At 35.7% G+C, this 14,750-nt stretch overlaps 2 protein-coding genes across 13 annotated transcripts in view; both read right to left on the bottom strand.

The window, feature by feature from the left end:
- Nucleotides 1–1,172: 1,172 nt before the first annotated feature.
- Nucleotides 1,173–11,139, bottom strand: hmgb3b (high mobility group box 3b). The gene is given in 5 exon segments (NM_001017769.1): nucleotides 1,173–1,951; nucleotides 2,140–2,314; nucleotides 7,760–7,902; nucleotides 7,981–8,160; nucleotides 11,036–11,139. Coding segments are annotated over 4 exon segments (597 nt in total). The 5' UTR covers nucleotides 8,131–8,160; nucleotides 11,036–11,139; the 3' UTR covers nucleotides 1,173–1,822.
- Nucleotides 11,140–12,721: 1,582 nt separating this feature from the next.
- The window catches only part of mtmr1b (myotubularin related protein 1b), a 38,630-nt gene continuing 36,601 nt past the window's right edge, over nucleotides 12,722–14,750 (bottom strand). For 11 of the 12 annotated variants that reach the window (XM_073934516.1, XM_073934518.1, XM_073934519.1 and 8 more), the window contains 2 exons: nucleotides 13,690–13,866; nucleotides 12,722–13,348 (listed from right to left, as the gene is read on the bottom strand). In XM_073934516.1, coding sequence (XP_073790617.1) covers nucleotides 13,202–13,348; nucleotides 13,690–13,866 — 324 coding nt within the window. In that variant the 3' untranslated portion in view covers nucleotides 12,722–13,201. 12 annotated transcript variants of the gene reach the window in all.

Genomic DNA, 14,750 nt, shown 5'->3' with positions numbered 1-14,750 from the left:
TTTAGTGATGCTTTATTGTTAAACTAAAATAAATAAATACATAAATAAATAAAATTCTACATTATCGATACTGTAAAAGGTCCCTTATGAAACTGAAAATAGTCAAATCTATCATTCACCGGAAGATTGCAGTGGCTTAACAACACTTCTGTGCATATAATCCATTTGTACTTACCATCCAACTCTACATAAGCTTTGAGTGACTAAAATAGTTTTAAAACATAACATTACCCATCAAAAAGAAATGTTTTAGCCATGGTGTCACTGTCATCCTTACTCCAGCGTGCAAAAGTAACCCCAATATTGATTCAGGATTTTTAAAAGTTTTGATTGAGCATTTGTTTTTAGCTCTGTCACTTGTGTCCATGGGCCAAATGAACAGGTGCGCAGTTTTTCTAAATCAACATTTGCTGACAGACTGTTTGAGCTACTTATCAGAATTATGGGTAATGTCAGCCCGACAATATTTAATTGAATTAACTTTTTTTTGTCTTATGCCTCACCCAGAATATAAAAAAAAAAACAACAAAAAACAGATTTTGATAATTTACTTTAGTCAATAGTATTTGAATGTGCGGAGACTTTCAATCAGCACAACAAAATCTTTCTAAAGACATTCACCTACACCTTTAAACACACACCATACGTATGACATTCACGGAGTCTCTCACAATATCCCTAACTTATTGCGAGTAGTGTACATTACAACTCTGACAACTAAACTGAAGCAGTTTCTATTCACTAGAACTTCATTTATGTTAAGCTGCTTCAGCACAATCTAAATAATAAAAGTGCTATAGAAGTAAAGATTAAAAAAAAACAACAACAACATTGGATATCTCTGGACCACCAATAGCATTTTTTTTTCAAAATATCTTGGGAAATAAAGGAAAATCCTCAAAGGTTTATAAACACTTCAGGGCCAGAATTTTCATTCCCGGGTCTACGATCCCTTTCATTTTCACACAATTTAAAAAAATTGAAGCAAGCGTTTTTTAAAAGACTTTCAATGGTATTTTTTACAGCTTCAAGTTACAATTTGGTTATTGAAAGAGTTTGCAATTCTTACCCTGCATTGGCATCTAGTGGCTTTTTACAGTCACTGCACGGTAATAATCATTTCACTGCAATTAAATCAAGAATACAAATTGAATTTAAAAACAAAAACCATATAATAGCTACATGTATCCTTTTATTAACTGACAAATACTCCAAATATTTAAATGCTACTTTATGCATGAGAAATGCATAAAAAAAAACAAAAAAAAAACATTTAACATCTAAAAATGCCATGTTTATTTCAAATCACAGTATCATTGACACACAACATCAAACAACTGAAGGAGCAAATAATAGCTCATGTCCCCTAAACATTTGATCACTTGCCTCTGGTTTAAGTTGATAAAGTCACTAGACTTTGCAAACATAAAATTCACTCAACTTAATCACTCAAGAAATAATAATAATTTTGCATATAATGAACATCCTTCCAACAACACAAAGTTACAGAAAGATTTTTTTTTTTTTTGTTAAGTTTAACAGCCATATTTAGACACCACTTAAATACTTTTAAAAAGTTTGTACTGCTAATACTTTTTGTTCGACAGTGTGGAAACATTATGCTCTTACCAACAGTTTAATAGCAAGCTGTAACAGGTCCACCAGCAAACCCACCATTGAGAGAGGTTGTCTGAAGACAGAGCTTGCAAGCATTGGGCTCTTTTACTGATTATCAGTGTATAGCAGCCTTGACAAAAAGACCTTTTAGACCCAGACTTAAGTGATCAAACACCTTACTGCCCAATTAGGAGAAACCAGTCATTTAGTCATCATCCTCATCATCATCGTCGTCATCCTCTTCTTCCTCATCATCGTCGTCGTCGTCATCCTTTGGTTCAGATTTGGCAGACGATGAGCCTCCACTTCCCTTTTTTCTGTAAAACGCCATATCCTGAGAAACCAAAACAACGTAAAATTAACCAAAGTCTTATGCTATGAATAGCCACATTTAAAAAATAAATAAATGTAATTTAATAAAATACTGTGAAAGCAGTAATATTCAGATTTTAATATGTTATGTGAAGACTAATGGGAGCACAAGAGATTTTTCAGAGAGACTTTTATTAATGCATTCACCACCTTCTGATACTTGTCCTTCAGTTTGTCAGCATTTGATAGGAAGGGCTGCTTCTCAGAATCAGACAGGTTGTTCCACATCCCTCCCAGTTTCTTGGCTACATCTCCAATGCCAAGGCTGGGGTTCTGAGCCTTGATAATTGGCCTCTGCTCTGCACAGAACAGGAAAAATCCAGACCTAAAAAGCAACAAGGCAACAATATTAAAAGGCTGAGCAATTAATCAAAATTTAATGGAGCAAAGCTGCACGTCATGCACATCTTGTGAGGAAAACATAATTGAGAGGGCACTCTCCCGCAGAAACTCCAAACTCCCATGAAGACACTAAGGAAATCCCTAGTGACATGATTTAATTGCTTTAATATATATTCAATGACATTTAATCACATGACTACAGAATCATCTCAGAGAAGGATTTATTTCAAGCAGTCATTATCCTTCTATAAAATTGAAAGATTTTGAAGACAGCACTTCAGCTTGCAGTCTTAAAGTGCCGCTTGACTTGTTTCACTCCTCAGTTTATACTTTAATCCAAGAAAGTTTGGCCATAATAGTCTATAGCCACCTGACACTACTCCAACTACAAAACTTAGAGTATTGGACTGCTGTAAATCAACAAAGCCCTTGATTCAGGTTTTAGAGGGCAGCAATAAACTGAAACGGCTCTTAAAGTATTAAATGACAACTATCTTTTGGTCAACTCAAAATACTAGTTGCAGGAGACTTTAACAACACCAATGATACATTAGGCCTCGCGTTCATAGTCTTGCATTCATTTGGGATAAAGCAAAATGTTGTTGGTCTAACCTATCGCTTAAAGCATACACTAGATCTAATTTTGTCTCATGGAATTGAGGTCATTGAAGTAGACATACCACAAAGTGATGTATAGTAAGAGGTAGTGGCTTCTTATATCAAGCAGTGTTGCCTGAAATTAGCAGATCCGCACAGATCTACCACCCTGGTAGAACAATCGTTCAGTCCACTAAAGATAAATTCATAAATAACTTGCCTGATCCTTCTCCATTTCAAAATGCACCTGTAAACACAAATGACCTTGATGTAGTAACTAGCAGTATGCACACCATCTTTACTAGCACACTAAATACTGTGGCACCCCTCAAATTTAAAAAGGATAGAGAGAATAAAACTACACTGCACTCTCAAAACAGCAACCTGTGCCCTGGAACGTAAATAGAAAAAAAAAATATTATAATAATAATTTAGAAGTCTTTAGAATTGCGTACAACGATGGTATGTCCAGCTCTAGGATGGCTCTAAAATCTGTCAGGGCTGAGCTTCTGCAAACTGATGAAAAAAAAATCATAATCCTAGATTTTGAACTGCAAATTAGTAGCGATTCATTTTTACAGTGATAAAATAGAAGGTTTGAGACCGAAAACAGAAGGTGTTAAACTCTCTGCACCGAGCAGTATAGAGTTCCTTACAATATGCTGGGGTATTACGACCCTCACAGACCGCAGGTTAAGCACCCCCTGCTAGTCTCACTAACACCACTTCCAGCAGCAAACTAGCTTTCCCATGTGGTCTCTCATCCAGGTACTTACCAGACACAGCCCTGCCTAGCTTCAGTGCCTAGCTTTCAGTGGATTCATGCACTGATAACTTCTCTTTTATACTACTGTAGCTCACTCTACTTTTGGATCAATAATTTGAATCACTGCAACTAGTCCACAATGTTACTGCTAGACTCCTGACATAAGTGTGAAGACCACTCCAAGCCTTGCAACGCTGAACTGGCTACCTTTTTAAAATACTAAATCAAGTTCAAAGTCCTGGGGCCTCATGTTTCAACACTGCGTATGCACAAAAACTTTGCGTACGCCAGGTTTCACGCTCAGAGAATCGCCCACGTTTGGATTTACTAACGATGAACTGAATGTGGGAATGTGCGCAGCTCCACGCCAGCTTTATGGCTGGCGTACCCACATTTTTTGTGCATATCTGTTTTATTTCCATTGACGACTCCTAGAGGCAGTTTTGTTAAATTGCTCTCTACAAAGTGTCTTTGAGCCTTGCAATGGCAGCTGTATGAGACAGGTTCATCTAGCAGGTATATAAGGTTTCCATACCATACAGTTGACCAGCCAAACATTAAAGCGCAATTTGCAGCGGTCGCCTGTTTTCCCAATGTAATCTGAGCTATCTACTGCACGCACATTTCTTTAAAGACACTATCTGAAGATGAATTTGCATGCGTGAATCAGAAACATTTCCATTCAATAAATGTGCAAATAAAATATGATGCACAGACTTATTAATGATTCCTACTTGTCTTTCTCGTGATAAATAGTTGGCAAAATCTGATATGTAGCGGGGGGAAAAAAAAGAATGACTTTATCAGACGCTGTATTCGAACCGAGTTCATGCCCGAACGTGTCAAAACACAATGACATGCGTTTTTCGAGCTGCGCCACTGAGACTGTTAAGGGTACTGCAACATTTTACACCTAGAAATCACACTATGTCTTTTTAATTCACTCAGTGATGTTCAGACCCAACTGTGTTAACCGCATCAGCTAAACTCTCCCACTCTATTTTTTTCTGTTGTTGTTAATTCCGGAGGACAAATTTGCAAATAACACCGCTTTTCTCCGGTCTACCTCCGAAAGGAGCACCTCCAATTCACATTCTGTTCAAAGTTTCTCTTCTTGTTTGCTTTTGCCTTAGCTTTTTTGTTGGGTTTTGCTAAAGTAGAGTCATTAGCATATTCATACAGGGGAGGAGGCATGGAGGGGTTTTGTGCTCGTGCATGTTGCGCTCAGTTTCACGTTCATTCAGATGTACAAAAGAATATGCGTGAGATTCGGCGTACGCAGTGTGTCATACATTTTTTTTCTGCGTACGCACATTTACAGCTTTGTGCGTACGCAATGTTTTAGTATGATTTCCACGCAAGTCTTCGTACATGAGGCCCCTGGTCATGACATTAAAGTCTATTAAGCCATATGCCCAATAGTTTATTGAGATCTAGTTCTGGGCAATATTCAATGGATCAACTTAAGTGTGACCAATGGCACATAGACTTTTTAGCTGTGATCTTAAAATATATTTTTTCAAAGGCATTTAAAATAGTTTATATTCATAGGTTAACATTAGTTTTAAACTATTACATGTGCTGTGTTACTAATGCCAAGATCAGACTGCATGATTTTCAAAATATTCACATCACAGATGTTTTTACACTGCATGACTATCTGGGGTAGCATTCAGTCGCTTAGGTGTGTAAACTGCAAGATTGCTCAGTGACAGGTTTTTTCACATTCCATGACTTTACAATAAGAAGAGTTGCTAACAAATTTGTTTCGGTCCGCAAACTACATCTCACAACCAAACACATGTGAGAAGTGGCATGGAAACAACACGAGGTCACATAGTATAGGCTACATTATTAACTACATAATGAGAAAGAAGCCTTTAGTTGGGTAGGAAATGCATTTATTTTGCTCAACTGGGTTTTGAAAGGATTTAGCAGTTTGTTTGTTTTTCGACCAGATTGTGGTATTGGTTGTATGACATGTCAAACAGACACGGGTGCTCCTGCAAAATTTTCACTAGTCTTTCCTCCATTTTTTGGGTCTAAATAGAAAAACTGGCCTTCAGATACCTATACTAGCAGATGCTGCTCTCTCATTGGCTTTAGGTAGAGCCAGACAGAATCTGCAGACATTTTTTGCCATTTCTGCTGAGAGTTTTGTAAAAAAAAATAATAAAAAAAATTCTGCAGATTTGTGGAATGAATTTAGGAGAATCTTAATTAAAAACTTATTATATAAAATCATAATTTAACTTTTATATTATGTTTACAATGCAAATTCAATTCGATGTACTTATTTAGTAAGCAAAGCAAGTCTCTCATATAAAAACAATTACTGAAAGACAGAAAAATATTACTTTATAAACTGTGTAGTGAATAAATAAAATCAACATTTTAATATTACTATTATAAATCACAACAAAATTACAAAAATTAATTTAAAAAACTGTATAAATATTAGAGGTGTGAACCTACACTACAAATGTACTATTAGTAATACAATTTTGTCATTTAATACAAACAGTCAGATACATAAACTGTAACTTTAAACAAAACGAGCATTTAGCAAATAATAAACAAATATAAATATCCAGCTCAATTTCTGATCCTTGTCTAATTCTCTTACACCCCTTTGATTGGTCACACCCTCAAAAAAAAAAAAAAAAACGGTTGCGATTGGCTCTTGCGCGCTGCGTTCTTCATAGATGAGTGATGCTGATAAGCAGCAGGCGGCAGCGGCAATCTCACAGCTGAGAAAACTCTGCAGACACGTGCTCGTTTCTGGATGCAAAAAGTAACGCTGTAAAACAGCCGAGAAGAGAAGAAAAGCCACGCCAGCAGGTCAAATGGGCCACTGTGTGTGTGTGAGAAAGAGAGAGAAAGAGAGAGAGAGAGAGAGAGAAATGGAGTAGGCTACTTTCATTCTCTCGATCTCAGTGAAATAGGGGCTATTGTTGTATATGTCAGTGAAAGACTGATCCAGCAAACACACAGTGAAATTGTGCACAGTTTATGAGTTTTAAGTAGTTAAAGCGCTGTAAATACTCGCGATCGCCACCCTCGCGACAGAGCGCATTTGAGGTAAATGACGTCAGTAATAACCGGTTATGATTATTAATGAACCGATACCGAATTGTCCGCTTCTGCATCGCAGTGCACCGAAAAAACTATTATTTTTGACATCCCTAATAAATATAAATTTACACACATCTACACAAGTAAATATATAAACTGAATGATGGGCTAAATGTCTATGGATTTCTGAGCATGCAGAATCCATGTGGGCCTAGCTATAGGTAATCACCAATGTTATTTTCAATCAGAACACATTTCACAGCATGATTTTAAGTCATGCCTCATCAGCGATTCTCTATGATCACATCTTTAATAGTTCACACTGTGATAGTTACTCACATGAACGAGCACCGATTTGCCTCTGATTTCATGCATTTGTCAGCAATTTCTCAAAACCTGTCAGAGAGTCAAATTCAGGGCTAAAATCATGCAGTCTGAACTCAGCATAAGCTTACTTTTTGGTCAAAGGCAGGCTCACACGACTCCATTTTTTGTTTAACTCGAACAATTGTAGCATGTCAGACTGCAAGAACATGGCTCCTTTCACATTGTAAGATCTCAGCTGTCAAAGTCAGACCGAATGACAATGAAGATGCGCCAAACACAAAAGAAAACACCCAGGAAGTTTGACGTCATCCACCCAAGACATTTTCACTATCCTACGTTCTGAAATGATTCCTCACAACAAACGTAAACAACCTGTCGAGCAATTTTGCACATAGAGAGTCTCAATTTAACCAGGAATAAAAAAAAAAAAAAAACTGTAGCACGGATTGAACTCATTGCAGCTATTATCACACTACCCATATCTCCATGCCCATATTGTCTGAATAAATCAATTTATTAGAACCAGCTTTACTGACAAAATGCACTTGAAAAAAATCACTTGAATTGCTGCCCCGCCCCAGCCATAATTCAGAATCACTGAGACAGAGAGACATACAGACAGACAGAAAGACAGACGAAAAGTACTAAAGACTAAAGACATACGGTGGCCGCCTTGGAGCATTAGGGTCTTTCTTCTGCTTCCGACCTTTCTTTCCTGGATTGTAGTGCATCATTTCCTGATCATAACGAGCCTTGTCCTGTTTGGCCAGGTCTTCAAATTTAGTCTTCTCTTTCGGAGACATGGTCTGCAACAAATAAGGGTTTTAGAAGATGTTTTATTTGGTTTTAGGATATAGACAACACCAGATAATAAATCTACTTACTTTCCATCTCTCAGAGCACTTCTTGGAAAATTCTGAGAAGTTAACCGTAACACCAGGGTTCTTCTTGTTGTGCTCTTCACGACATGTCTTGACAAAGTAGGCATAGGCAGACATCTTGCCCTTGGGTTTCCCTGGATCACCCTTAGCCATTATTACAAAGCCACTAAAATATTCCCACACCTAGAATTGCATAAAAATGTTTTATACCAAAATATGCAACAGTTTTCTTTTAATTAATATTATGTACAATATGTAAAGACATTTTACAATGCAAATGAGATAACATGCATAACTATCATAACATGCAAATGTATAGCATAATTATCATAACATGCAATTAACAGAATTTTTAAAATAAGTCCATAAGTCTATAATAAGCATAGAAAGAGACTAACACTTTTCTTTGCTTTATGGGTTGTGAGCAGTGCTGAATTCTTTTGGAATTCTCTGATTGCTACCGATTGGTCCATAATATTGTATGCTTTGAATTAATGTTTAATACACACTTGCTGACATTGTAAAAGCATAAACTAATGGTTTTGTAATGGTACAAAGCTTACACTGACAACAGAATATTATTATAAAATGAACTTCGTTTTAAACTGCGACTTTCAAAATAAGATTGAGATCAAATCAATACAAGAGTACTTTAAAAATCAGGCTCTTCCGTCCATTCCATAAAAGTTTTCAAAAAAAAAAAAGGAAAACTGCCATTTTTCGTTTTTTCTTTTGCATGAACTAAGAAAAAAAAAAGAGATTTTGGTTCTATTTTCTTTTTTTGGTTTAGGGTAGTAAAACAGATAAATGACTTTAAAATTCAATAAGTGGTGCTGAAATGCCCGTTTTTCTCTGCTTGGCCAACCAAATCTAATCTTGTGATGTCGCCCTCAAAATAATAATAAAATATAAACAAATGGTACGCTTTGTTATAGGCCCATGGCCCAATGTGTTCTTATTCTGGTATTGCAAACAACTAATAAAAAGCTAAACAATAAAAACACTAAGTAAACAATTTTAATTATTATTAACCCAAGTTATTTTTATTATAATTATTGTTATTTAGGTCTACAGTAGCTCTGAAACAATCATGCAAACCAGGTGCTTGGGAATAGTCATTTTTGCTCAGCATCAGGTGCAGAGCAGCAAGAAAAGAAAAAATTAAATAAATAAATAAATAAATAAATATATATCCATTATTATTATTATTATTTAAAAAAAAATGTTTGTATAAAATTCAATAATAATAACAATAATTAAAAGCCTGGGTGTTGATCCACAAAGGAGTTGTATTTTGAGGGTGACGTCACAAGCTCAGATTTGGTTGGTCAATCAGAGGAAAAAAAAAGGGTGTTTCAGCACCGCCTACATTTACATAATGAATTTAAAATCAATTTATCCGTTTTCTTACCCCAAACCAAAAAAAGAACCAAGATCTTGTTTTTTTTTTTAAATGTACACTCATGTACATTGATAACTCATTGGTTGCTGGTCCGTAGCCAGCCTGGTGAAAGAGGGGTTCCTTTTTTCCCTAAAGTGGACCTTATTCAGTTTTATTTTTTTAATTATGAGGTTTAAATACTGAATTTTAGTAATATTTTAAGCACTCTTGTCAGATGGTCATCAGAACCAAAAAATTTCCTTAAAGATTTTGAAAACAAAACATACTATAAAATACTAATTTATTACATCATTTAAAAAAATAGGATTCATTTTTTTTTTTTTTTTATGTAGATTATGTTCATTTATTAGGCATATAACAATCTGGCCAGCACATTCAACACATTTTATAGTTACAATTTGGTCATTTGAATGAAAAAAACAAACAAACAAAAAAACAATAATAAACGTAGAGCTTCACAATTTTTCTAGATTTTTCTCTTGTAAAAATGCTACATTGAAAAATCATGGATAACAATAACTTAATTAACATTAAAATTAACTTTAATATGGGCTGCCTTTGGTGCTTTATTGTTCATTTTTTGTTTCATTAACAAGGTCCAAGGTTCAGAATAAGTTACTTGGGTTTTCTCTATTTAACAACAATACAGCGGCAGGGTTTAGGACAGTAGATAGTAAAAGATGACTCCACTTTACTCAGATCGTATGTTTTCTTGCATATAAGTTTGACTCATAAAAAAAAAAAAATAATTGTTTGCATTGTCTAAAACTGATCAGCTAAAGTAACAACAGAAAACAGAGGATTCCACTTGGTCTTAAAGCCTTCATCGATGGGTTATTTTCACAATTTATGATGGAATAGCGGTTAAAATAGGACAAGATCATATATGGGACAAATTCTGGACCTTTGTCAATGGGGGGTGGGTCTTTCGAACCACTTGAACCCCCCTGGCTACTATACGGGCCTACAATGTAACCTTGTTTGGTTGGCGTCATGGGAGGCGTTAAAGAGCCAGAGAGCGAATTATGAATTACACGAACGTTATGAAAAAAAATAGTTAATATATATATTCAGTTACGTTGCTGGACTTTCACGCAGCAACGGCAAAATATAAAGAAAAAAACTCAAATATTCAGGAGCCAACTCTTCGCCATGCTAGGATTCGCAAATTAGCACCTGATACAAGCCCGTACGTAACAAAGACCAAAGAGTTAAAACCAGCCATGACTGGCATTGGCTGTCCACGCTTAAAAGACTCAGAGCTCTTAATAACCAGCGGGCACATAAAACGAAACAATTACTTAAAGTTAAGAATACACTATGCATTTTTCAACAACATGTCTGGCCATTTACCAGCTCGTGTTTTTTTATATATATGCAGATTAATATTTTAAAATCACCAACCATTTAAAAACATATCACTAAACTTTGTCAATCGACAGCGGTATAACAAAAATAAAATACAGATTTGCAAAACTGTAAACTACAAAGAGAAATCAAAGAGTTTAGAACAAATTAAAACATTGTCAACGTAAACGAGGTTTATATATATAATATAACTTACACATTAAACAAGCGCTTACAAACATTAATTAATATTTTTAAGAAAATATTGGGTCACAACCTATAGATTCAAACCAAGCGTTTGAAAGATACCTTCTTATGTTTGTCCTGTCGTCTGTTCTCCTCAATCACACGGCCTCACGCTTCCTCTATGGAAAACCACACAGCCTCGCGCTAGCTCACTACGAGACCTGCCTGATTGGTCAGTCCCGGAAGGCATTTAAAACGGCCTCCATTACTGTGGATTGGTTTAAAAGCTCATGCATATTCAAATTTCGTGTGCCGTCATTGGATAAAGGCATAAACCACTCCTCATTTTCCAAAAACAAGGCGGGAATTGCTGTCAAAACAGAAAAAAGCTCTGTGGCAAAGCACGTGCGAGCGTGAACTGTACACGAAACAAAGTGCATGCTGTACGTTTGCTGCATAGGAAGTAGAAAGAATGTAGCATGTTTAGGATGGTCTAAAAACGGTTATTTAATTAAAATCTTCAGAAATAAAGTTCAGACTGTACCTCAATGGACTAATAAAAATGTGGATAAAGTAAAATATAAAATGAATTAAATAGATGTAAAGTACCGTGACATTGGTTATTCGATTTGTTGTTTTAAAAAACATGATAAATGTTATTAATGGGTAGTTAAAATTTATGATATGGGTGAAGACCACATCATTTGGTCAAATTAAAAAAGCTTCGCATTTAAAACAAAAAATTAAAAGGCAGTGGCGCAGTAGGTAGTGCTGTGGCCTCACAGCAAGAAGGTCGCTGAGTCGCTGGTTCGATCCTCGGCTCAGTTAGCGTTTCAGTGGAGTTTGCATGTTCTCCCAGCTGCCTTCGCGTGAGTTTCCTCCGGATGCTCCGGTCTCCCCCACAGTCCAAAGACATGTGGTACAGGTGAATTGGGTAAGCTAAATTGTCCGAAGTGTATGAGTGTGTGTGTGGATGTTTCCCAGAGATGGGTTGCGGCTGGAAGGGCATCCGCTGCGTAAAAACTTGCTGGATAAGTTGGCGGTTCATTCCACTGTGGCGACCCCTTTTTTAATAAAAGGACTAAGCTGACAAGAAAATGAATGAATGAATGTGTGTGTAGATTAGATAGATAGATAGATAGATAGATAGATAGATAGATAGATAGATAGATAGATAGAGGTCGTTTAATTAGAAGAGTGTCAGTTTATTTATTTAATACATGGAAACAAAAAATGCACTGGAACATAGAAAGTGTTTTTTACTACAGTAAACAGGTGGGTTGTGCCTTTTTGGCTTATTCAGAACTCAAAGGTTATGCCCGTCTATGTAAAATAGTGGAATACTAGTATACAACCCATATTAAACAAACATTTTTAAATGTATTACTGTTAAATTATTACTTTTAAATGTAAAAATAGGCTATATATATATATATATATATATATATATATATATATATATATATATATATATATATATATATATATATCTTTTTTTTATAAGAAGCTAATTTATAAGAAGCTTTTTATGTTTATTCATAAGTTTAAGGCCTGGAAAATGCCATGTCAAAATTCCATGACTTTTCTAGGTATTCCATGACCGTATGATAATAATAATAATAAATTCCGGTGACCAAATTGCAAATCAAGATGTTTGGAGTCGAACAAGGAGAAATTGGGCTGCCTGGTTTCTCTCGAGGTTTTTCAGTGAAGTTTGAAACTGTTGTAGAATTAATTTCGCAGAACTTCATCTACATTAACCTGCTTTGACACAATGTACATTGTAAAAAAGCGCTACAGACATACAGATGAAATGGAACTGCAAATGTTTTATTTATTTGTTCAACACAATCATGTGTACATATATTAATATGAAAAGTTACTCAAATGTGTTTAATTTTTTTTATAAAAAATTAAATAATGCTATAAAATGTGTATAACAAAAACAATATAAAAGTGCATGCATTAGACAAATATAATTTAAATACATTTAAATTATTTACATTTCGTCTGAAGGTGGTGTGTCTAACAAATATGTTTCACTAGAACAAAGCAAATCTATTAACAGTTTTCATATTTGGCATGATTAAAAGATTTATTGGAAAGAGTGTTGTGAGTGAACGCACTGCCAGTAGTTCCTATAGGGGGCATCAATGACCACAATGTGGTTATTTTCCAAGCATTACACTAGAATTGTATTATATGTAAACATTGTTATTATCCGAATGTGACAACAGAGATGGGAGCAAATATCATTTACGACTACAAAGTTTACCAAATGAGACACACTCAGACAGTAGTTTGCATGGGCATGCCTTCATGCTCTGAGGAGGAAAGAGAATTTGATGAAGCTGCATCTTGTTTTAGATCCTCCACTCTTTTCTGCAGCTCTGACTTTAGGACCAACAACTCCTTTAAACTCTGATGTATAGGAACCTGACAAACATACAAAACTCTTGTTAAAAGTTTTTAAAATAAAAATGTAAAATACTTTTAAAAATGTTATTTATTCTTGAATATAAGAACAAATATATCTATGCATACATTTTAAACACATTCTAACTTTCATTTTAAATGGAAATTTCACCAAATTAAAATTAAGTTACTGGATTGTTTTAAAGTGTGAAGTATCTGGTTGTATTTAAACGCGAGTAATTTTACTTAATAAGTGGTGTGCAATAATGATACTTTTCAAAGAGGTTTCCCAAACGCCACATTTCCATGAAATAATAATAATAATAAAAAAGGTCATAAAACATACAAAAATCCCTTCTCACCTGTGGCCTCATGCGAGGGTTCCAGCGCACATAATAACTGACCCAAAGCTCTAGATGTCTAAGACTGGCAATTGGATATAAAACGTGGTGCTCGTAGTTCACATACAGTGGGTTGGTAAATTCCTCAATCTGGCTGTTCACATATGACCACAAAGACACAGTCTTGTTGTAAACCTCCTGAAAAAGCATGATAGAATACCATGATGGTTAATAATCATGACAGAATTATTTCAAAAGAACGCAAAACCATTTTTGATGTCCAATATAGATAATATACAATAGTATTATCTGTGTCAGACATCAAGAGTAGTTTTGAAAATAGATTAACATGGTTAATGTTAATGTTCACTTGATTGTTTTTGTAAATCAACAGTGCTGTGCGAGTTAAGCCTGGTTTATACTTCTGCGTCAAGTGACCGTCGTAACCCACGGCGCATGCAACGCGCGTAGCTGTGCATTTATACTTCTGCGCGCTGTCTCTGTTGGTCAGCATTAACACTTCCAAAACGCTAGTTGGCAGTGAGGTGTAAATGTTCCTCTGTGTCGAGTTTCTTCGCTGCTGTTTTGTTTTCCTAAACATCTCCGGGATGTACAAGTGGCTCAAACTCGCTCATTTTAAGGGCAGGAACCGGCGGACGTGCAACAACTTTTACTATGAGGTAAACACAAAACAAAACTTTCCATCCGGAGCTCCTTCAAGGGACTCCACACTTGTAGACAATCGCTCCATCAGGCTCGCACCATTCACGTGGCTCTCGGTCCCGCCCAGACTCGTCAGCGATACCAAGCCGATCAATCACAGAGCTTGCGCTACGCGTCGTTGCGACATGTAGTTACATTTTTTGAGAGGTGCACATCAGCGACGCCGATGGCCATGGCGAAGGGCTATGCGTCAGCGCCGTAGCTTACGCCGGTGTTTGACGCAGAAGTATAAATCAGCCTTAAGCCCTTATTTGAAACAGTCATTTTTTAAATGATTTTCACAGTCATTATTTAAAACAGTAAAAACATGGTCAACCGTTTGGTAGAGGGGCAGTCAAGGGGTTAAATTAATTTAAATG

The sequence above is a fragment of the Danio rerio genome, chromosome 21, assembly GCF_049306965.1.
Source record: "Danio rerio strain Tuebingen ecotype United States chromosome 21, GRCz12tu, whole genome shotgun sequence".
NCBI lineage: Eukaryota > Metazoa > Chordata > Actinopteri > Cypriniformes > Danionidae > Danio > Danio rerio.
Note: the sequence above shows the minus strand (reverse complement) of the source record. Positions and strands in the feature narration are given on the sequence as shown.